The 25,585-nt window shown below is 42.7% G+C and overlaps 1 protein-coding gene across 1 annotated transcript in view; it reads right to left on the bottom strand.

The window, feature by feature from the left end:
• The window catches only part of rapgef1b (Rap guanine nucleotide exchange factor (GEF) 1b), a 33,315-nt gene extending 9,198 nt beyond the window's left edge, over window positions 1-24,117 (bottom strand). The window contains exons 1-12 of the mRNA XM_030769069.1: window positions 23,966-24,117; window positions 7,686-7,831; window positions 6,919-7,097; window positions 6,243-6,399; window positions 5,945-6,033; window positions 5,448-5,600; window positions 3,633-3,695; window positions 2,903-3,023; window positions 2,401-2,584; window positions 1,799-2,233; window positions 1,376-1,590; window positions 581-739 (exon numbers count right to left, since the gene is read on the bottom strand). Of these exons, the coding sequence (XP_030624929.1) occupies window positions 581-739; window positions 1,376-1,590; window positions 1,799-2,233; window positions 2,401-2,584; window positions 2,903-3,023; window positions 3,633-3,695; window positions 5,448-5,600; window positions 5,945-6,033; window positions 6,243-6,399; window positions 6,919-7,097; window positions 7,686-7,831; window positions 23,966-23,993 (1,929 nt within the window). The 5' untranslated portion in view covers window positions 23,994-24,117. The remainder of the gene's footprint in view (window positions 1-580; window positions 740-1,375; window positions 1,591-1,798; window positions 2,234-2,400; window positions 2,585-2,902; window positions 3,024-3,632; window positions 3,696-5,447; window positions 5,601-5,944; window positions 6,034-6,242; window positions 6,400-6,918; window positions 7,098-7,685; window positions 7,832-23,965) is intronic.
• Window positions 24,118-25,585: the final 1,468 nt, after the last annotated feature.

Below are 25,585 nucleotides of genomic sequence, written 5' to 3'. Positions count from 1 at the left end.
AATTTGGTCGAAACAGTTGTAATTTGTCTGAGTCTTTCATGTGCTTTGAGGAGAATCTCTCTCTGGAGTTTAGGAGGTCTGCACCAGATAACCCCCATCAAGACTGAACATCAGATGAGAGATTAGACTAGTGTGAGTGTTAGGTCGACCATGAGGGTAAATCACAAGAGGTATTCACTACTGCTGCACAGTCACATCTGAACCCCATAAAGAATCCTTTACAACATCTACGAAACGTTTAACAACCATCCTGGGAAACATCAAATGAGGCTCATACAACACGAAAAAAAAACAGGTGAGAACACACACACACACACACACACACACACAAACAAGACAAAAAGAATGGCAACACTCACAACATTCAAGGTCCGCAAAGAAGCAACATAACTAAAGAGAGTAAAACACATGAACTGAAACAGTAGTCAATTCAGCACTGAAAAGTAAGGATCACTGGGTCAAAAGACAGACACTTAACTAACACTGAAGCCACAAAATCCATACAGCCCATGTGATATGCGAGATCACTGTTCCCAATTAAACGGTTCCTAAAGTAGGCTCCTGATTGGTCAACACTCACCATGGGCATAGCCAAAGAGGTGTGGCCACTCAAGAAGTTGCTAGACACTGATAGGCTGAGACTGAGAACAGGCTCCGCCTCCTCCGGAACTCCAGCAGATGGAGGGAGGGGAGAGAGAGAGGAAGAGGAGGATGAAGAGGGAGAAGAGGAGTGGGAGGCCTGAAGAAAGGAGACAGAAAGTCCAGAAAGAAAAAAAGACGGAGGAAATAGGGATGAGATCAGGAAAGCAGAATAAGAAAAACAGAAATAGGAATGAATTCTATTGAGTAGGTAAGAGAAAGAATCAGAATAATAGACAGAGAAAGGTTAGAACTCCTCTTAAATTTGAAGAGCTGTGTTAAAAAAAAGATCTAATGATTCATGCCACTTGCTCTGATGATAAAAAAAAGAAAAACACAGCAATAGCGTCTCTCCAACATACTGTCAGTCTGACAGCAGACACAGAGCAAGTAGCCACCCTGTACTCCAGTGGAAGCCTATGTCACACAGTGGGCGGAGTTTAACTGTAGGGTGGAACCTGAAATCTGCCAGGGGGAGATATTTTTCCTTTCCTATCCTTAGGTAAATATACATGAGCCGTTCCACAAAACACCAAGTATGTCAAGCACCCCTCATATATTTTCATCTTTCACAGGCTTTGTACCAATGTCCAACAACTGGTCGAATTTGGATTTGAAAAATTGAGCTGAATTAAGAATTCAAAGAAGTCTTTTTCTCAAGGGACATCTTTCAGGAAAGGGTGAACAAGCTCGTGACAGGATGCAAAGAAATATGAGCAATGGTGTGTACACTCACCAGCTGTCTCTGTTTGGGTGGCAGGGCTGGCGGTGTGTGTGAGTGTATGTGTTCGTGCACAGAGTCGGTGCTGCTGTAGGAGTGGTTGAGACCATAGAGCTCCTGGAAGCGTTTGTTTCGGCGTTGTTCATAAATGCTCTCACTCTGAGGGGTCTGATAAAAGACCGAAGGCTGAGGCTCTGAATAATCCTCCATGAACTGCATATACTGTAGGACTGAACACACACACACACACAAACAGTAAATACACAAATTCTCTATGGGGTGTGGTGCAACAGTTTGGACTAATCATCAATGTTCTAATACGTATCCAAATGACCCTATCCTTAAATGATCTTATTCTGACACACACACACACACATTCTTATCCTGTTACACAAACATTTCCCTCCAAAAAACATCCTTCCACCCCTCCACCCTTACTGTGTTTGCTCTTCTTCTCCGGTAGAGGCGGGGGGCTGTCGCTGGCCAAACACTGGGACACAAAAGCCCCCCCATTGCACTGTGGCATTGGCGACACAGGTGTCAACAGGGGGAAGGGCGGAGTCGCCTGCTCCTCCTCTGATAAGTTGTCATACTGGGAGGGGAGTCGCTCGTACAGCGGGAAGGACGATATGATCGGTGCGCTGCGTCTTTTTTTCTGGGGGAGGGCGGGGGGTGGGCAGGAGTTGGCGTGGTCCAGGGAGCTGGCTGGGATCACAGGGCTGCTAAAGCGGGGGTGGAATGGCGCTTGGCCCGGGATGGGGGAGGAGGACTCGCTGTGAGACTCTGGGAGGGGGCTCAAACAACCCCCCATAGACACAGAATCTGACACAGACAAATCTTGATGCAGGAAATCATAGTCTGGATCATAACCATCTGTGTTATCTGCACGGAGAGAGAGAGAGAGAGAGAGAGAGAGAGAGAGAGAGAGAGAGAGAGAGAGAGAGAGAGAAGAAGTTATTCAATATCTACACAGTGAAACTGCGCAGTAAAATGTGTGTGTATACGTCATAAAGTATGTGATGGTGTAAGAATATATGTACCAAGCGTTTCACAGCTGGTGTTGCGTGAGCACTGTCCGCTGTCTCTCTCTAAAGTTGACAGCTGCTCATCAGACTTGCTAAGTTTTCCCATGCTGCTACAGGGGGAGAGGCGGGGTGAATCGCCGCCGTATGATTGGCTGCCTCCTGAGAAACGCCTCTGAAGGACGTCTGCCTCACAGTCCTGCTGTTTTTGCCATGGAGAAAACATATTTGAAAAAATAAAATACAACAGCTACAAACACACAGCATAAACAAACACTTAACAGCAAATTAACGGCAAATATGGTTGGCACAGAAATAACAGTAAATTTGAGCATTTGGAACCCTGAGATTGCGGGTTACATCGTTAGTAACTTTTAAGTTGAGGTCAAAGGTCATGATTAGGATGATGTACACCTAAAAGGTCAAAGATCATTATTAGGGTCATATGAATGAAATTTGTAATCAAGCTCATATAGTTAAAAAACAGTTGCATCACTGGAAGTCAGAAGGTGTAATATACCTTTCGGAGGGCACCTGGAGGTAGGCTAAGCCCACAGTTGGCTCGACTCATTGGCGCTACCACGGCAACACGGGTAGGGGAAGGAACAGACTGCCGCTTCTTAGGAGGGAGGGCAGGCGGGCTAAAGGCAAAAATTTACATATGTATATGGAAATATATTTCAATAAGACAATACATATGAGGCACAGTTATTCATAGTATTAGACTTGATCGCAAAAACATATTCATGGAAAAGTGCTATTCAGAGGTTAGTTGGATGAGTGAAACGTAATGTGCACGCGCACACACACACACACACACACACACACACACACACACACACACACACAAACACACAGAGGTACAAGAAACCACGGGTGAAATCATGGCATGGTTCTCAGACTCTATGTTTGGAATGTTTTCCCATTTCTTGGTTTTTCAGGAATTCCTGAAACATCAGTTTTGGTATTCTGATCCGTAGTAATTCCTGGTTACCACAGGCAACAGACCACTCCTCTCCAGTTAACTGGACCAATCACAGAGCATTTGGGGTGGGATAAGGGAGGCAGGAGGATGGAAAACATTCATCAGCCAATCATGTAAAACACCTAGACTCAGGCCCATCAGTGATTGGCTGTTCTTATTTGACACACTTTGAAAAACAATCACATGCATATCAAAGCTCTCAACCAATCAGAGAACTGAACGGGAAAACTGCATTCTGAAACAAACACCCCACTGGCAGACATACTTCTCCATTAGCGTGGCTCTCCGTTGCCCGGCAACAGCATCTGAGAGCAACTGCATCCTGCTCCTATAGCCAAGGACAACCAATCGATCACAGAACGCAGACAGAGAAGCAGGACGACCAAATGATTCCAGAGCACATAGAAAAAGGGATGAAGATCAGAAAAACGTCAACAGACAGACAAAGAGAGATAAAGAAAGCAAGGAAACTGAGAGAATGAAATGACAGAAAAATACAGACACAAAACACACACGTTACTGCAGTATTCACTGCTCTGTCAGGAGGAATTGACAGGCATGATGTTATACTTCTCTCTCTGTCTCTCTCCCTCACACACACACACACACACACACACACACACACACACACACACACACACACGCTTACGGTACATGGCACGGTCAATATTTTCCTTTAATTATAGGAAGGACAGAGTGAGAGAGAGAGAAAGTGTGCGAGTATGCACAAGCATGTGTGATCACAGCGAAGTCTCAGAGTCTCTCTTGTTCTCATTCAAATCGAACCACTACAGCTCTGCTGTGCAGATCACAGACAGCACAGAAAAAAAAAATCCTTCTGGTGTGTCTCTCTGTGGTTACACCCTATGAGAGTGTATGAATGAGGAGTCCTCTGAGAACTCACGCTCATTCGTGTAACTTGGGTGCCAGAGAAAGAGGAACATTAAAGTGAATTACATACTTATCACCATTAACTATCACCACTACACACACACACACACACACACATAATTATTCAGATTGGCTCCGACACACTGTACATACACCTGATTCAACCCATCAAGCCTTGAATCACATTCAGTAATGTTATGTAACATTTTAGAGTATGTAACATCTTTACTATATTTTTTCCTTCTCTGTTTGTTACTATTCAGAATTCATCTGATAGGTTTTACTGAATGTAACTCCGGGTTTGCTGAATCAGGTATATTAACACAAAGCTACAAATTAAACAAGCAGTTCTCTGCAGGGCTGGGACTCTATGCTGCACTACTAGAACACTACAAAGCCTCAACACCTTAACACACGGCCTATAACCCCTTTCACATACAGGTAAAAAGGGAGAAAAATTATGCTACGAAAGTGTCACTAGTTTATGAGAGATGGTCTGGTAATATCTTTTCATCACCACATCCGTGTCTCTTGGTTTTGAGGACCCTTGTGAATATAGCTTTTCTCCTGCCAGAGGTGTCAGATGCCCCTAGTGACATCTTCAAAGCAGAGTGGTGTGAAAACGCACCTGTAGCGTGCTTACAACTTTACATTTTCAGACTACTAGTTAGATTGGTCACTGAGGTTACGCTGGGGCCAACGTTTCATTTACAGGAGACAGGCTAAGCTATGTTCTGTAAAAGGTAACGCAAGACAACACAGATGCAGAATGAGACACTGTGTCTGAAAGAGTACTTCTTTGCTACAGCTAACGCAGCACAGAACTGGTTTTACTAAATTGAGTGAAAAAGGCATAAGACATTGCAACTCATATTTACCTCTGTCTGCGGTCTGGAAGGGGAACAGTAAATGTCTTAACTTTTTGACGTTAACTCATGTGGAAGTGTGGGTAAGAGTGTTCCCCCGAATATTTTTCAATATATATTCATCTAAACCTACCTACCTATGCAAATACCTCACTAATCAAGCCAATCATGCTCTTTTCAACAGTCAAAAGTTTTGTTTTTTTCCCGCCCAAAATTCTAAAGCTCTGTCTCTCTTATATTCACTTTGTTGATATTATTTCCTGTCAGTTTCTCATTCTCAGCATCCCAGTGCTGAGTGAAAAGGAGAAATCTTGACTCCTCACCTGTGCTCTGCCAGTTTCAGCCCTGGGAGAGGTGGTTTGGGTGGAGCTACTTCTTCTTCTGACATGTCAGTCAAACTGTCCGTGGGTGTAGTTATGGGCGTGGTCTTGCTCAGGATCTCCTTCTCCCGCTCAGTCAAAGGCACCTCACAAATGCTGTGCAAGAGAAAGAAAGAAAGAGAGAGAGAGAGAGAAACAGAGTAAATATTGTGAGGGTTCAGAATGTATGTAAGCATGCAGAGTGTTTATTCATGATAAAAAGCTTAGTTTGCTACTTTCTGTGTATGTGTTTACATGTGAGATTTTGTGTGTGCATTTATGGGAAAAGATGAAGAATTACAGTGAAAAGCAAAAACAATTATCAATCTGAACTCTCCCCAATTATACTGAGTCAGAATCACAACATTCAGAATCATATGTCTGTATGAAAGTTGCCACAGGAATGAATGTATAAACTTCAGTGTTACAGCCCATCCTTAATTGAGTGTCTGACAATGTACCTTGCTGCTTTGGCCACAGGGGGCGCTGGTTTATTAGGAGAAGTGGGAGATGGCTGCTCCTGCTTTTCTATGGTTAGTTTCACCAGCTCCTGTTCCATACAACACACACAGACACAGACACAGAGACACACAAACAAAAATACAAAAACATACATCAAAATTAGAGCAATTTTGTCAATGTGCAGTGGTGCTATTCTGAGAACTGTGCTATTTCAGTGAAAAAACATGATTCAACAGGTAAGCACGTGCACACACACACACACAGACACACACACAGACACAAACCATGTGCACTCACCTTCACACCATCCAGTACAGCTTTAATCACTGCAGTAACGGTTGTCACAGTGTCCTTGTCATCGAGGTCAACACCCTCCAGCATGACCTGGTCAGCCCAGCGAATTAGATTAGCCAAACTCTGATACACACGATTGTGACAGGAAGACACAGCCGAACTGCAGAGAAGGAGAGAAACATCCCAGTAATGAATCAACAGTTCCACATTTATTATCTCCAGCAGTTTAACAAGAATGATAGCACTAGCACTGTGTTAAAAACTGTGTATGGCTCTGGATAACTGTAGCTACAGGATTCTTTGTAACTCTGAATTCCGTCTGAAGGGGGAGGTATTGGCCACTGCGTGTGTGTTTCAGTGAAACAGTCGATTCAGGGTGCGGCTCAGACCTGCTCGGACACGCGCACAGACACACACACTGAAATCTCAGAACATTCCAACACACAGCTTAGCAATGGAGCCAAAGCAGCAGGATAGGGGCTTGGAGGCGTGTGTGTGTGTGTGCGTGTGTGCACGTGTGTAGATGTCATTCCAGTGCAATAAGGAATGTCCAAATTCCAGGAAAAAAAACTTTCGAAAACCAAGACTGCATTTCCAAATTACACCAGTACAGATGAAGAGATTAAATAAGTAATTTATATACACACACACACACAGACAAACTCTCAGTCACACCTACCTGTGTTGTATCCTGGCCTCCACTTGCATTAGAGGTAAAATGGCCTCCAGGACTTTGCTGGCTGATCCTGGCAGCATCTGTAGCACTTTTGAGTCAACAGCCATTTTGTCCACAATGGTTTTAAAATAACGTAGCGCGCTCACGACCTCCTTCTCCTGTTCCTCCAATCGGCTCACCTTCTGCTCACAAACATAAAATGATAAATAAATTCAGACTGGGCTACGCTGAGACGGAGCGAACAGCTTTTAGTTACTGACAAAGTCTGCACACACAATATTCAATACACATTCTACTGTTAGGTACAGAATTGTACGAAATATCCGTTAGGCAGTGTTATATCTGTAGATCAGCCGCGGAGTTACTTTCAGAGAGGTGGCTAGTATGTTAGGAGTGTACCATTTCTCACGGAGTTTTAAAGAGTCTAGCTTGGCATATAGTTTCTGCAGAATTCAAGTCTTCAAAATTAGCACAGAAATGCAGATTTGCAGAGTATGTGTAGAATTATTATAAAGTGGCTAATAACGCAAGATGAATTATACGAGTATAGCATTTATAGAATTTCTGTGTGACTTTGAGCCAAATTTGCAAGTTAGAAAGTGTGTAGAGTTCCAGTAAAGTTAATGGAGAGTGAGTGTTCAGGTTTAGAGTGCCTGCAATGTTACTGTACAATGTTGGTTACAGAGAACATCATGTAAAAAGGTGAGCATTAAGAGTATTTAGTGTGGAGTGCATTGTTCAGGAACATTCTGACAAACGGACACACTCACCTTGTTGACTGGTTTCTCTGTGTTTTTGATGGTGGGTTCTGGTTGCATTTGTTTGGTTTTCTTAGATGGTGTTCGTTTGATTTTTGGCGAGTGAAATTTATCCTTCAACTTCATGGTGAAAGAGGAGAGATGAGACCTCTGGGAGTCTGTAAATGACAAGAAACAGAGGGATGAGTGTTGGAGGAGAGGAGAGGAGAGGAATAAGAAACAGAGAGATGAGTGTTGGAGGAGAGGAGAGGGCTGGAATAAGAAACAGAGGGATGAGTGTTGGAGGAGAGGAGAAGGCTGGAACAAGAAACAGAGGGATGAGTGTCGGAGGAAAGGAGAGGAGAGGAATAAGAAACAGAGGGATGAGTGTCGGAGGAGAGGAGAGGGCTGGAATAAGAAACAGAGGGATGAGTGTCGGAGGAGAGGAGAGGGCTGGAATAAGAAACAGAGGGATGAGTGTTGGAGGAGAGGAGAAGGCTGGAACAAGAAACAGAGGGATGAGTGTCAGAGGAGAGGAGAGGAATAAGAAACAGAGAGATGAGTGTCAGAGGAGAGGAGAGGAATAAGAAACAGAGGGATGAGTGTCGGAGGAAAGGAGAGGAGAGGAGAGGGCTGGAATAAGAAACAGAGAGATGAGTGTCAGAGGAGAGGAGAGGAATAAGAAACAGAGGGATGAGTGTTGGAGGAAAGGAGAGGAGAGGAGCGGAATAAGAAACAGAGGGATGAGTGTCAGAGGAAAGGAGAGGGCTGGAATAAGAAACAGAGGGATGAGTGTCAGAGGAGAGGAGAGGAATAAGAAACAGAGGGATGAGTGTTGGAGGAAAGGAGAGGAGAGGAGCGGAATAAGAAACAGAGGGATGAGTGTCAGAGGAAAGGAGAGGGCTGGAATAAGAAACAGAGGGATGAGTGTCAGAGGAGAGGAGAGGAGAGGAATAAGAAACAGAGGGATGAGTGTTGGAGGAAAGGAGAGGAATAAGAAACAGAGGGATGAGTGTTGGAGGAAAGGAGAGGAGAGGAGCGGAATAAGAAACAGAGGGATGAGTGTCAGAGGAAATGAGAGGGCTGGAATAAGAAACAGAGGGGTGAGTGTTGGAGGTGAAGGCTGGAATAAGATGAACACACAAAGAATGAATTGTCTTAAAGAAGAAGATGTTTTGTTTTGTGTTAATGAGCGATGTTAGGGAGGGCGTAACTGTAAGCTAACAATTATACTCTGTAACAAGGCGGTGAACCGCATTACAGTTTAAATGACTGTAATCACATTATAATCCCTGCCTTAATTAGAATTTCATTACCTGCATTACACATATACTGTATTTTTAAGGGAATAATATTCATTATGTGAAATACGTTTGAAACTTAAATTCTGAAATTTTGTCTACATAATACTACCCATGTCTGCCTCTTCTGCATCACTACCTGGACAGCTGACGCATGGGACGTGAGAAAACACAGCAGCTGCTACATGCGCCTGTCAAAAGGCTTCTCAACCCAGGTAGTCTTGCCCTGACCCCAAAGGGCAACAGGCTTTCCAGCCAATGATCTGAGAGACTTTTCTAAATGAGATACAAACCACCGTTTCACACATGTGGAAGCAGAATGAGTTCAGCTTAAGCAATGGCTTTGGGACAAGTCTTTCTGGTTGTAGTTTGTATACTGTTGAATTGCTTGACAACTGTATCATCTCTCTTATTTTTATTTAAGAAGATGCATTTTGTCAGGTATTCACTCTCCAAAGCTAAAAGCCCTTAACTTAATGGTCCATAGGTTTTGAAAGCGAGTAATTACTTAGTACATGTATAGCTACTTTGTGTGCTGCTGATCCAGTGATAAAGTACTGGGTTTCAATCTTGTATTTTCCATTTTGTAGAGCTGTATGGGTTTTAAAGAGTAACTCAGAATTAAAGTAACGAGTAGTGTGATTACTTTTTCCAGGAGTAATGAGTAAAGTAAACCACTTACAGTCTGGGAGAAGTAGTAAGTGATCTGCAATGCATTACTTGCGTGCACGCATACGCACACACACACAAAAAGGAGTTTGTTCAACTATGTCAATTTCTAAACATACAAACTGTCATCTGTCTACATGACTGTGTGACCTGCAGTTCCAAACAAGAAAGGAAAAAGTGAGTGCTTCCTGGCTGTGCTAAGCTAAACCATAGATGTGCTTGGGCATGCAGAACAAATATGTACACACATATGCTGTGTTGTTAGGCACTGTGTGTGTACATATATGTGTATCTACGTGTGTGCTTATACTTCCATATTCACGTGCATACGTGTGTGTCAGCATCTGTGGAAATCAGACATGACAAACGCAATGCTCTGAAAATTGTTGCAGTCTGCTCATTAGCAGGTATGGACTGGGAAACGAGATGGCAATAAAAATATAGTGATTAGGAAAGTGGTAAAAAAAAACTGGACAGGAAGTACTGAATAATTTCCAGGTAAGTACACAGAAACCTACTAGGAAACTAGATGGCAAAACATTGTCATTCAGAAAGCACCCATTAGAAATGTATAGCAAGTACTAAGTTATTATCTAGGAAATACACGGAAGCCTACTAAGAATCTAGATAGTTAGAGTTAGGGTTGTTGCCATCTAGTTCCCAAGTTGGTATCTATGTACTCACCAGGAAACGATTTAGTACTTCCTATTCTAATAACTGTATTTGATGACCATCTCATTTCCTAGCGAATACCTGAGAATTAGCAGACTGTAAAATAAAGCGTCATCCTCTTTTTCATTCACTATTTCCTTCCCTCTCTCTGTCTGTGGTATACTGATCACATAACTGTTGTATGGTAAATATGTTTACTTATGCTTTTTGGACCTCGGTGAACATGGCCCGGTTCAAGGCTTGAAAGCGGCGCATGCGTGTTGATCTGTACTGAGAGACGTGCTCTGGTAAAGTGAATGAACACTGCCTCTGCGTCCGCCCCACAAACACCCCACGCTGTCTCAGACTCATTTACTCTTTGCCACAGTTTCAGCAGAAATCTGAATGAGACACAGGAAACTCATGACAACAGAGGGTTGTTTTTTTCTTTTTTTTTTCCTACTTACCCTGTTTGCCCTCAAGTGAGGTCAGCTGTTGCTGTATATCGCTATGGCAACACAATGATGTCACCAAATGGCCACCCTTTCTTTTTTTTTTTTAATAATCTCTGAATCTGTGACTGTGTGTGTGTGTGTGTGTGTGTGTGTGTGTGTATGGAAAAAGCAAAAGCAAGGGCCAGAGAGGGACGGACCAAGCCCAGGGAAAGAGGGGTTAAACAGGGAGAAAAGGGGTAATAACAAGGAGCCGTGTGGGCAGGCGGAGGAGGGTCACAGTAATAAGACTGTCGGCCAGTAACAGCTGCCTGACCAGCACCGACCAAAGACAAGACCTGAAGGGAGTGAGTGTGTGTGTGTGTGTGTGCGTGTGTGTGTGTGTGCGTGTGTGTGTGCGTGTGTTGCAGGAGAGTCTAAGGTCATGTAGGCTCTGGTGCCAGCTGTCAAACAACAGAAATCAAAAGAAAGAAAAAGACAGAGGGGGTGAGAGGAAAAAAAGGAAAACAAAGACACCACTGTCTGTGGTATCTTCAGCTGCAGAAGAGTGCACTTCCTACGGTTGAGGCAGGACTCAAGGTGGTGCGTGTGTGTGTCTGTGTCTGTGTGAGAGAGACAGATTCATTCCGTCATACTGAACGTGTAGCAACATGCTTGACCTCCGACCTTCAAGAGAGCTGAATGCTGATGTGAGCGGTGTGTGAGGTGGGCGATAAAGCAGCAGGAAATTGTGTGAGAGTGTGTGTGTGCATTTGCGTGTGTGTTAACAGCAACAGACATTGTTGCAAAGAGAGACCCTGCCTTTCCGCTGTGAGCGTGCTCAGAACAATGTCTTATGGGTAAGGAGGGGAAGTCTTATTGTAACCATCATGGGTGGTGCCACACCCTTCTAAATATTTCACACACACACACACAAAATAATTTGCTTATAAGCTACAATAATTAAGTGGTGTAGCATTGAGTAACGGTTAACTCCATATCACATATGCACACCAATCCGGACCTGCCCCGTGTGGGTGCATGTCTGTGTGTGTGTGGGTGTGTATGTGTGTGTGTAGAGCTCTGTTTTGTCTGTGTGAATAGTAAGCAGAGTGGACATATTTCAGGTCTGAGTAAGACTAAAACTATTACAACACACACACACACACCTCTTCCTCTCTGACGAATCCTCTTAGTCAAAACATCATGGATGTCTGGAGCCATTGGAATTAGCTATGAAATGGTATATTCCTTAATTGAAATATTCCATTACTGCAACCCTTTCAAATCAATGTTCTCTCTCTCAGAGTCGTAGACTTGTGTGTGGCTAATTCTAAAGTAGGGCCTGGCCTTTGTTCTGGGTTCCTCAGTCCAATTTTGGGCTTTATGAATCTAAGCTGCTCTGATATCATAGCCCTTTACCATGTGTGTATCATGGAAGTTTAGAATACAATAATGATAAAGAGACGACACATTGTGTGGCCCTCATTTCGTTAGGCCAGTTTCCACACCGCTTCAGAGCAAGGAAAGCCAGGAAAGGGAAGCCTGGGGCCATAAATACCCCGTAAGAAAAAATAACCCATAAGAAGAAATACCCCGTAAGAAGAAATACCCCGTAAGAAAAAATAACCCATAAGAAGAAATACCCCATAAGAAGAAATACCCCGTAAGAAGAAATACCCCGTAAGAAGAAATACCCCGTAAGAAGAAATACCCCGTAAGAAGAAATACCCCGTAAGAACAAATACCCCGTAAGAAGAAATACCCCGTAAGAAGAAATACCCCGTAAGAAGAAATACCCCGTAAGAACACCCTAACGTGCCACTTTTGGGGGCATTAAATACGTGTGTGCAAATACAACGTAAAACAAAGCGCAAACATTCACAATGTTAGCACATGTTTCAGGTTTACATTCAATGGAAGAGCTTAAGTCAACCAATTTTTTTGCAAATGGACAGCACACATCAGGAGAATGTCTATGACACATGCCTGCCCCTATCATCTGTCATACCTGAAACATTCTGGTCTGAACGTGCCAAATAAAACTTTTACTGACATGTTTCTCCACAAGGGAAGAAGAAAACCCCATTTTCACAGGAAACGTTCTTAAATGGATTTGTAGTATTTCATTTCTTTTGTTTATTTATCTGTTTCTCTCTCTTTATCTATCCACACATCCATCCACCCATGACAGACATGCCTACACAAGAACAGTTACCTGTGTCCAGTTAGCAAACATCTTATACATCACACTTTAACAGGTTAACAGAGCAAATACATAACGTATTAACATGTTCAGCTTCAACATGTTGAGGTGATTTTTTAGGGACAGGGACAGTGTGGTCCCTCTTCACTAGAGCAGGGGAAAATAATCGTTTTTACGATGCATTGCGATGACAAAGTGAAAGGTCGATGCAGAAAAAGTAAAATAATCGATTTTTAAAAGTTGTAAGTAAATAAAATACATGCCAGCCTACTGTGTTTATTGTAAATAAAGTGGGCTAATTAACTAAAAAGGACCCCCCCCCTCCCCCCCTTCGCAGATACTCCGTTTATCACTTGTGCCTGCTGTGACTAGAAGCATGGCTGACGGAGAGCAACATATCCAGCAGCCAGAGATTAAAAATGAACCCAATATCTTAAGAGCAAATGTTTAGGCGCGTTTATATATGTATTTAATTAAAAAAAACATGGAGGACAAGATGCATTGTGATGCATCAAGAATCATTTTGTAATTGGATCGCTACCCTTTGAATTGTAATCGAATCGAACCGTGAGACGAGTGAAGATTCAAACCTCTACTGTTCACTCTCTCTAATCAATGTGAGAGAGACAAGTACATACTCCCCCTGGTATATTTCAAGCACACCACTCATTTTTCCACATAAAGATGAATGATATTGTCCAGAAACATAGCACACCCGAAACAGAGTGACTACACACAATGTCATACAGGCACAATAGATAGAGTTAGTGACAAACAAAGAGCATGAGTGTCCCTGTACAACTCACCTTCCCCATGGAATGAGACCAGATGCCTTCCGTTGGACTCTAACACGCACACAGCAAGTGTGGAACCGCTTAGATCTGAACTGTGAATTCTCTTTGTCTACTGTTAATGGTTTCAACTTAACGGAAAGAATTTCTGCTAAATGTCACTAAAAAGGTCCCCAGAACAAACAGACATGGATAAGTTTACCTTCACCCAGTCAATCTTCACACATCCATCCATCCATTCCATGTCCCAACCCCACAGTTTCACCATTTGAAGAGGGTCAGTGGTGAAACCAGGAGGCCATTCTGTGTCACGCTGTGAAGACTAGCCAGGTTATATAATGTTATCTGACAACACAGTGACATTTACTGATGCCATCACCAATACATCGTATCCTACATAAAATCCCTCCTCACACGCTTAATATACTCTATCCTAAAGCCCAGAAGCCAATTTTACAAAGCTATCACTCATACCAAACCACATGCCATGGCGGTCCATTCATAGAGCTGTATGAGTCACTATACAAGCAGTGACCAAAACTCACATTTATTAACCCCTTTACTGAGAGAGACAGATGGCTCGCCGATAAAAATGAGAGTGACACCACACTTGTCATTGACTCGAGGCTTTGTGAACGGGTTTTTGCCTCATATTCAAAAAGCATTAGACCCAAAGCATCTACCACCATGTAAACACAAAACAATTTTTGTTTATATATTTGTTAAATTTAGGCGAAAAACCAGCACGATCGCCACAGCTTAAAGAATTCAGTGTCTCTTCCCTCCACCTGCTACGACTAAATCGTCAATTAAAACAGCACAGACGTAATCCGAGAATACAGTCTTCACGTGCGTAATAATAAATGAAAGACGTTTTGTCACAGTTACAGTTAAAGCTCTAAATTGTAACTTTAATCCCACTGACGGGTCACGATTTCAGTTCACACAGGTGCGGTATAGACATGGCCAATGGGACATGGGGCTCCCTCCCCACGTTTTATCACCACATTCACAAAAGAGGGTATTTTAAGTTCAGTTTTAAGGCTTAACTGAACTGAAAAACCCAGACAGCCCACAGTGTCTTTGAGACATCTACGCGATACTTGCAAATCCATGGGGAAATCGTCTATATTATGCTGTTTGTTCGCTCAGACAGCGTTGCCGACACATCCTCGCCTGATGCTCCACGGCTCTTTAAGGTCGCTGAGCAACTTTTATACAATTTATTAAAACTTCATAAAGACATAGAGCAGCAAAGATGCCCTCTATCCTCATGATATTTTACATTGTAACATTAAGTCACTGGAGAGGAGGATTTTTATTTCTTGGCTCTTCACCTTTTCTGTTAATAAACGGGATAAAATATGCTCGATAATTTATAAGAGCTGCTGAGAATCAGCGACGGCGTCTTGGTGACTTCGCACCAATGAGCGAATGGCACAACATAGACGCCTTTACAATGGATTTTCCAGCATCGGACTGACGTATCAAAGCTACACATGTGCTGTAATGGAACATATCCTCCAGTGCCACCGGAAACTTTGGCAAAATATCCAAACAATAGCCTGTTTTTCTTCAACGCTGAGGTCGTAACGTTGGTAACCAACCGTAAAATTAATCATTTCAATCATTAAGCTTGGTGAACATGTACATGTAACGATTAATCATAGATCATCGATTAATCATGTTCGTCCCTAGTAGAGTTACAAAAATACTGTATTCGGCAGCATGAAATCCAAGACTGGTGTGTGAAAATAATGCAGTCAATATTTCCAAGGTGCCTTTAACATGTGTATGAGTAATATACACTGCACAGATGCTCTTTCACATATACATCCCTCCTCGTTCCCAACTTATGTCAGCTTCAGGTCAGTGCCACTGCTTCCTGCTGAAAAGCCAGTCTGCCCACCAGCTTCCTGTCTGGACCACAATACACGCAATCACTTCCTGTCCTGCCCATCCTCTCAGTCATGTAGGATCCTGAACTCTGCTGACTCATCAAACATGTGTACACCTCACACACAAGCGCCTCTCTCTTTCTTATATGACATACCTCAGTTACACACAAACCCACACCCACACCCACACACACACACACCTCACACACTTCTCTCTCTCCCTGTTTCACAGATACACATAGCATACACTATAGAATTACTGTGGAGTAACAAACAGAGGAACAAATACAAACAGATCTCACTTAGGTTCATACGAACAATACACACATATCCATAAGAGATGTAATATAGCTCTTCATAGAGTGCATTATCTGAGGTCGTCCGACATTAATGCTTCTGAGAGTGGGCAGCTGTCTCATCCAGGTCCCCTGTTTCAGTGAGGCCTTAACCACACAGGACACAGAGAGACAAACAGGAGACTGTATGTATCTGTGTGTGTTTGTTTGTGATAGAGAAAGAGAATTTGGGTCATGGCACACGAGACCATAACGAGACGAGACGAGATTTACTCGACCAGAAAACACGCGTGCGCGCACACACGTGCACACACAGACACTCACACAAGTAGTAGAGCCTGGTCCAATACACACGAGTCATGTAATGCTTTTAATCTGAAAGGATTGAGAGAGAGAAAGAGGGAGAGAGAGAGAGAAAGCGAGCGTGAGGCTAGAGGGCAGATAAGGGAATAAAACTGCATGTTTGGGTGAGTGGAGGGAAATGATGTAGCCCTTCCTTTCTTTTTCCTGTCCATCTGTCCATCTATCTATCTATCTATCTGCGTCTCTCTTTCTCTCTCTCTCCTACTGGTTAGTGACGGTCCACTGAGAGTCACATGACCCTTTCCCGCTCTACACCCTACCCCCATTCAACACACACACACACACACACACACCCACACAAACATGTCTAAACAGGGTATCATCCTCCTCTCGTCTAGAGTTCCACATTCCATCACACATACACACACAGTATACACCAACACTATTTCTGCTCTTCTCTGTCACATAGTCAGACACACAGACAAAGGCATACACTCATACAGTCCCTAACACAGCAGAATCTTCTACGATTATCACATACACACATACAGTTCCCTAACTCTTTTCACTACCATTCACTATATACCATTAGGCGCTTTCGCACCGGAGGAACTTTTCATAGTTCTTAGAACTGTTTGAGAAAGTACCCCCTTTTTGGCGTGTTCGCACCGCAGGAACTTAGAACGATTTTAGTTCTAAGAACGCCGTTTTGAGGGGCTTTTTTACCCCCTACTCCAGGGTAGGTACTTTTGCAGCACAATAGGAACCTTGTGACGTAGGTGTACAGCCATTGGTCCAGACGCAGGTATACGATGATTGCAAGCGCCATTTTTAAAGATCCGTGCAAAATATAAAGTCTTGGACCGTATTACATTTTGCTTTTGATATTCATGTCTCAAAATGTCTGGAATTGTAGGAGGGGGCACATGGTTTTTATGTTTTATTTTACCGGTATTTTATATCCCCCAACAATGACCATTTTGCAACGTCCAATGTATATTTGTACATTGAAGAGGTAGCGTACACTCCGCTTCGGTAGGTGCTTGTGTGTCCGCTTGTGTGGCTGTGATCCGCATTTTAACCTAAAATAAGAATGCTTTTATCCAGCTTACGATTTTAGGGCTGCGGCGTGGAAAAAGGGAAAAAAAAACACGATGCCGCGAGCAAGGGTCAGGCACAAGCGCTATGCTAGCACCCGAAAAGTACTATGCCCATCAAGTCATTCACTGCTACTGCGGTGGTAAATGCATAAATGCATTGGGAAATTATTTTCTCCACTGGACTGGGTTTATCGCCATACAGTTTTATTTTCGTTAATGAGAAGGCAGTTATAGGTTATCTAATGTGCAATCAATATTTCTGTCATTCAAATTCAATAAAACTCATTGCGTATACTGTAGTCTAGTTTGTCGATTTCTTTTGCCGCAGTAATGGTTCTTTTTTTCCTTTTGGAGGTATTTAAAAGGTCTTAAAAGTCATTAAATTTGTACTTCAAAATGTGCAGCTATCCTGGTTAGTCATACAACAGCTCTTAGCTGCTATACCGTCGGCCGGCTTACGTCACTTCAGCGTTCCTACTGGCGAAAAAAGGCCCTAGAACGAATGTAGTTCTAGGGGAAGCTCCACAGGGGGTAGTTCCTATCGAATTAGACCCTAGAACTGTTCGGTGCGAAAGCGCCTATTCTCTTTACTACATGAAGGCTGTGTTTCCGAGATCATAAGACCCCTCACGTTGAAATTCTTGAAATATTCAGCTTTACTCACCTGGGTTTCCTTATTTAGAAAATATCTGCTAAGTGAGAGAAGCTGTCTTCTTTTCCCAGCATCACCCTGTATATGTGGCATTCAGTCACGATATGGAGAGGTCATTTGCCAACCATGACTGTGAGCACAACGCATCCAGCACTAGGGTAGCAGCAGACCAGCCAAACATTACATGAGGAGAGATGAACTCACAAACTCATTCGAGCTTCACTTGGCTGCTCCTTTGTAAGTGGTGGATTACACTGCACAAGACTGTATAATTATGCACTGATGGTGATTAGGCTCCTTTTGCCACCACACAGGTGAAGTTAATTGCCATTACACACTCTTTTGCAGCCAATGGATTTAGTGAGATGATGACAAATGTATGGCAGTTTGAAAACATGTTGCCATAAGTCAGGCACATAATGCACGTCAGAGGTCAGAGCTCTGTACACTGTTCACATGTTCATCCAAACACCACGATTCTACACAGGTTTGAGCTCTAGAACTCCACTACAGTCTAACCCTCCGGATTGAATCCACCCGTACGACGCGTTCCCGTTTGTGATTCCCACAGATTACTGCCAGGAGTCACTCTTCATAAAACTGCTCCTGGAGCGGTCACTCTTAAACCTGAACCATAGTCACACCACACATACTTCACTCCCACAGTTCACTCCCACAACCCACTCCTCTTTTTACTTCCTTCAGCTCATTCTCTCTTTCCGCCAACTCTTTCAATTCACTCCTGAGTTCGATATTCTCACTTTTACACTCCTGTAATTAACTTGTTTAATTCAATTCTACAGTAACTGCTCAAAGTCCACTCTTACATCTTAACAGCCCACCATCCCACTAAATGTAGCATGTAAATATTATATTCCTACAGCTAAGACCTGTTCCTGAAAAAAAAAATGTCATTCCTAAATGCAGCTCCCTTTTGCCTTTTCCTCCACAGAGCTCCTTCAGCTGGGTCCACCCAGAACTTCACTGGAACTAAATGAGCACTTAGACAAAAGCCACACTACAGAAACACACACAAAACCAGGAATGTCCAGGCACTTCGTATCAGACGGTTTTGTTTTCCTCAAAATAACCGTTACCAATATGGAACCACTTTCAAGGGAGCTTAATTGTGCCTGAAAATAAACAAGAGATGAAGTTGGTGTAAAAGCTGAGCAGAAAAACACAGACTTCACACTAGCAGGTCAACAGGTTTTCGCAGCGAAGTTAAAGAAGTCCACTCCAGACAGACGGTAGATGTAGGAATTATTGTCTTATCTCTTGAGAATGTGCAGGAATAATTGAATGAGGCTTTAGAACTTCATCCCTTAACTGTTCGAAGATTTATTCTTGTTGGACCCTCCTAACTTTCCTTAAGATGTTTACTCAAGTTATCAAAACCAATTCTCACTTCAGAAAAAAAAAAACACCCAACAGAAGTACAATTTGATTAAATTCCCCTGTGCCTCAGTTTGTGACCATAAGTGGTCCTTTCCCAGTCCAGTCTTCTCTTACCTGTATCCTCTTCAGGTTCTCCCAGCGAAGACTCCGTTTCCTCCACAGAGGGTTGACTCCGCCAGTTTATATTCCCCATTAAAATCTCTTAATCCCAAAAAATGTTTCAGTCTCAGATTAAAAGACAAAAAAAACAAAACAAAACCTTCTTGCCCAAATGAACCGATTGTCTTTCTGCTAGTGTAGAACCTAAAGTACCAACAAAACTAAGGAATCAAACCAAAGGTTGTTTCGCCCTCTATTTAACTGTTAGTCATATTTGCAACTCAAGTCCTGTGATCTTGCTTGAGTCAGAGAAAGAGCTAAAAATGAAAAGAGAACACTAAGAATAGACACAGCGGAGAGAGGATTTTTTTGTAATCTTCACAACTTTGAGTCCCACCAATCTGAGTGCGAGTATGACGAGTCCTTGATTTTGTTTCATTCGTAGTCACGGATACCAGACAGCAAGTAGCGACAGCTGGAAGTCAGTGACATTAGTAAGGCAACGAATCTATCAGGCCGTAGGCTCTGGCTGTCCTAAACTGACAGACAACACAGACACACACACACGGTCCTCCCTCCATCAGACAGAGAGCAACAAAAAAAAAGGAAGAGAGAAATCCATGGCCTCTCTGGACGTACACTCCCTCTAAAACCACCCCTGAAAAAAAAACGGCACTAAAAGACAAAGAACAAGTTGTCTGGACACTCAGTCAGTAATAATTCTTGAGGAAGATCTTCCGCATCTGTTTCCTTCATTGGTTATCCACTCATCTGTGCTTCTTCCCATTCACATCCTTGTCTCGCTCGGATGTTAAAACAATTCTAAATTTCCCTGCCTGGGAGACTGCCTACATATATGCTGTTCCTGACACACATACATAGAGGGTATAATTACAGCACCTCAAAAGGGTAAGAGCATATTTTTCATTCCAAGAGAAATCAACAGCCCTCATTTCTGTAAACCCCAAATTATAGCACAGAGATACTGAACTGGTGTACAGGGATAACATAAAGAGCCTGACATCAACATTTACCAATCAGAGCCCACACAGTCCCCTTCAACCAATCACAGCGGGTTATATTTCTCATCAACCAATGAGGTCCCACAACATTCCAAACAGACCAGCACACTGGTCCAAAACTTGACTCTGGCCAATTATAACACACAAAATTCCATTTAAAAACTCTCTCAGCATACTTGCTGACATACATGCAGTCTATCCCCAACCAATTAAATTCAAAATTTGAAAAAGCTCAATCTCTATCTGATACAGTCCTACCGTTTCTGGCTGGAAAGAAACTCAACTGTCATCCTAAAATTCAGCTATCAAGGACAGGGAAATACATCAAACCTTAATCTACACAATTGTTTTACAGTAACATCACAATGGAGGAAAAAAGTACATCACATTAGCCTGATGACATTACACTATTCTGTGTGTTATAACTGGCCAACTACAATACTTTAGTACAACCATTTGTGTAACTGTAGGTGAGTTTGATGAGGAAGAACATGCTGTGATTCTGTCTGCTGCATGGCCCTCTGGGAACCAGAGTCCTCTGAGCAGATGCAATTTAAGAGATTACAGCTCTCTTCTCATTGATTCTGTCTGATCAAATCGCAGAAAAGTAGCATGAAGCCAGTATTCGTCACTCTGACAGAAATACGTGCATGCACACACACACACTTGAACTCAGTATACATGAAAGGCTCACAAGGACAAGCAGCAAGGAGATGTCAGTCACTGTTTCCTTACTCATGCACTCTTAGTAAGGGGGTGATTCTAAAAACAAGCAGCAAATGGACTGGTTGGCAAACTTCAACTGCTCGCCAAGTCCTGAACTCACAAAAATTATATACATATTTTGACTAGATTGCATCATTTTACCAAGACATGATGTTTTTGTGTGTGTCAGAATTCAACAATGATTTTTCTTCTAGAGGTTTAGAGGAACAAAACAGACACACAGGATGAGCACACACCTCAAAATGCTCTACACACTGCAGGCTGGGACATAGACCAACAAACACACACACGCACACGCACGTACCTTACATACCTCCACTAACATGAATGCACACACACACAGAAATAACATACACCTTATTATAGCTGAGCTGACTTTATATTAAATACACACACACACACCCTTTACTTTGTGTATCCCACATGCTTCTTGCCAGCACTATTCAGAGTCTCCACTCATTCAAGCCACTAAATCAGCCCCCCTCCAGATTCACACCCCTGTCTATGCTCCCTCCCTCTCTCTCTCTCTCTCTTTCTCTCTCACACACACACACACACACACACACACACACAGATGCATGTTCATACAAACTGTTTCCTCTCCTCAGTTCATTTTCTCACTGTAGCGGGGAAGTTAAAGGAGGTCAGATCAACTTCCAGGTTTTGTTCAATTTCACACAGAGAGGGGAGGTTGTTTTTTTTTTTAAACAGGTGACATGTTCAACTCTTCTGCCTGAGTGACAGATGTGTGTGACAGCAGGACATAGCAACCATAGCAACAAAGAGGCACATTAATGTAGAGCATGACGTCAGTGCACACACACACACACACTGCACATTCTGTCCTGCTTCGTTTTGTGTGCGTGTTCCAGGCAGGGGGTGTGTTTCTGGCTCACTGAACCCACTCAGATAATTCTGCCCTGGGGGAACAAGGGAGCAATCAATAGGCTTGACTACCAGATAAATACCACAGGACAACAGGTGATTCAGTGAACACCCCCCCCCCCCAAAAAAAAAACTTCAACACATACTCATATACTCTTCTGAACCCTATTTTAACAAAGTGTGAAGAATCTACACAGTCCCTAAAAACAATTATTTTAAAATTCGTAGTAAAAGCACTGATTTGATGTTGATACCAACTGGAGGCTGGTAGTTTACCTTTAAAGAGTTCAAGTAGACAAACAGAGTGGTATACATCTTGCCTAAAACTCCATCTGGACAGAGATTCACGACTGTGATTTATGACAACCATACAGACACACACGTTCACACACAGACCAACTGAATGCCGCTGATCATGGTTGAGGTGCGTCTCGAAGGAATGTTCTGGGTGCAGCTACAGGAAAATTGCCTCTAGCCACACATTTTCATCATTCTACGAAAACAAGCGATTCATGTCTTCAAACACGGCGCTGACTTTAAAGTGTATAGAACGAACATTTAAGCTTTTAGGCACTATTTTTGCTGAACTCAGTCCCCAGTCTCTGACTCGGACCAGCAGGCACCGGTAGGCCGCGGAAAGAACAGCTGGTGGGGAGGTGTGCTGTGCTCTGTCCCGGGTAGTATTTCTGTCCGGCAGCAACTAAATCGGCTGTCGTTTCCCGTTACAAACCATGTCCCAAACAGACAGCCACGACTGACTCTATTTAGCCTTGGCACAATTAAAGTTGTCTCTTCGACGTACACAGCACCGTGAACTGTCTCGCACACACATACACACGCAGGTTCTGCGGCTCTTACTTAGTAGCTCCGGTCTGTTGTCACCGTCGCAGACTAGACATGCCACGTGCACACAAAAGGGGCGCAACCATCACTATTCCCAAAAAAAAGGGGGAAAAAAATCTTTTTGTGACCTCAGATACGTCAGTTTGAGTCATCCAGTTTTACTTTCTGCATTTTAGATCAAAATGGAACAAATCAAATACTTTAATCTCTATGCTTCAACCTTTGTCTCTCTAATCACAAGAAGGGCACAACTGGCGTGATTACAAAAACCGTAATCCATTTCTCTCGGATTTGTTTGGCTTAGAGGTGTAAAATCTGGACAGTGCGTTGACTGAAAATATATATTCATACTCAGTTTAACATTAACAAAAAGGGAGTGGTGTAGTCAAATTTTGAAAAAATCGTCCAAACTACTTTAAAGCCAGATATCAAGTCACTCTGTCGGTTTGCACAAAGGTAACTGGGACTTTAGCCCTTCTCCAAACACTCTGCGTTTCTATTAGCAAAAAGCACGATTTTCGTCTAAACTGGCAGCGCGTTGTTCGAGGCAGAAATATCTTTTTTTCCTTTTCAGTACAAACACCAGCACTGATTTAGTGAGGTTGAGCAAGCAAATATCCTGTCACTTCGAGCACGCCATATGAAACAACCCGTTAATTTAAGAACCGTTTTCCCGAGGTCCTGAAATCAAAGTCCTTGTGGAACAGAACGGATCAGAACTGTAATATAATCAAGTGAGCAAACGACTGAAGCACACGCCAGAAAACCATCATCGAATACAAACAGCAAAACGATTCTGTTCCAAACGTAAGGCTGTAAATTGAATAATAGATTTCAGCCACAAACAATACATTGAACATTAATATGATGTAATCAAATGATTCGATTCCGACAGGTCTGACTACCATTGTTTTAGTGACTGTAGAAAAAAACTGTGATTTGTGTGTGAGCATTGCCCGCAGATGGGGCCTAGACAGTGTGTATGGGCGCTCTGGTCAGACCTCAGCCGAGAGTGTGTGTACCCAAACGGGCTAGTGCTTACCGTGTTTGCTCTCTAATTTCCCCGACATTTCGTTGTAAATAGATTAGTCGTTGTTCAAAGCCAAATATAATTGTCTTGAGCGCCTATTTTCCTCCAAAGCAGCAATCTTGTCCGTTAGTAAACATTGTGAACCAGAATGCCACTGTTGTGCTTCCACTCGCCTCTACGTCCCGTACACACTAGCGAACGGCAGTGAGTGTCCAGTCCCAATCCCAGTGCGATTTAACGGCGTGTGTGTTTAAGTCTGTGAGTGGGGCCTCAACGGCATATCTTTACGTGGCGAATAGCGCCCCCTTTTGACAGGAATCGGAGCATGCAACATCGAGAGTCTGAGCAGAGGGAGAATTCGTGTTCGATTAAAAATGCCTTCTGGCGACATGTACAGTGGATTTAGCTTTTACTGGTTTTTCTGAACGATTTCACCGACTGTCATTCAATATTAAATGCAATAGAAGAAGGACAGAGCCCGTGGGTATGTGAAAAAAATGTGGAGAGAAATTTCAGATTATGGATTAGCCAAACAGCAATCTCATAAAGATTCATTCACTGCAAATGCAGTGAGACATGATCAGCTCTACATTATTACAACCAAATACAACTTTAAATATCAGTGGGCATGGTTTGTATGGAGAGTGTATTGGTCTGGATCAAATCCCAGAACTCAAAATCCATGTTGAGAGGATTTGGTCAAGAGATTGGTCCAAATCTAATACTCTTAAATGACAGAGAATGAGTTTTCTGATGTCACTCATCTAGTGGGACTGATGGACTGATCTGTTTAAAGAGAGAGAGAGAGAGAGAGAGAGAGAGAGAGAGAGCGAGATTCAAAAGGAAGAGAGTTATTGTTACTCTATTATTATGAAGTTGATCATTCAGACATTCGTGTCTTGTTGGAGTAATGAGAGAGTTAGAAATTGGACCTGAATAATTACACAAGGATATATGTAACCAGCAACTTGGGGAAGGTATTTGGTAATGTCCTGAACACAAGAAGGTTATCCTTCCTCCAAGAACACAATGTCCTCAGCTTCCTCCAAAATCTCCAAACTGCAAACCATATTCTTACCTTACATGCACTCATAAACAAAGATGTCTGTTGAAAATACTGAAAATTTTGTGAACATTTCACAGATTTTAAAAAGCATATTGCTGCATGGGTGAGCCAAACTGCTCACCCACCATTTACTCTCAATATACAAAAGAGAATGTTACAATTTTGCCTCAAACACAAATTAAGCCTCCGCACACACACACACACACACACACACACACACGCACACAGTCTTATGCATATCTATAGAAGCATAAAGAGCTGAAACCTGCAAAGAATCAACCCACTTGTCTGATTCTGATGCTTATTACAGAGCAGTCAGAAATGCCACAAAACTTATACACCAGAGGAAGCAGATTTGGAACATTTGGAATGGTGAGTCTAAACCAAAGAGTGGAGTGGTTATCTGACCCTAGGGTGACAGACAAATCCTCACTTGCACAGGCTCAGTGACCACCTAAAAATCAAAGCGTGTATGACCACTGTGGTGCAGAGGAGACTGAGAAAAAGACATACCTCTCTTTTACTTTGAAGCATTCTTCAGTAAATTTTATCAAAATAATAATTCA

Source organism: Chanos chanos, chromosome 3, assembly GCF_902362185.1.
Source record: "Chanos chanos chromosome 3, fChaCha1.1, whole genome shotgun sequence".
NCBI lineage: Eukaryota > Metazoa > Chordata > Actinopteri > Gonorynchiformes > Chanidae > Chanos > Chanos chanos.
Note: the sequence above shows the minus strand (reverse complement) of the source record. Positions and strands in the feature narration are given on the sequence as shown.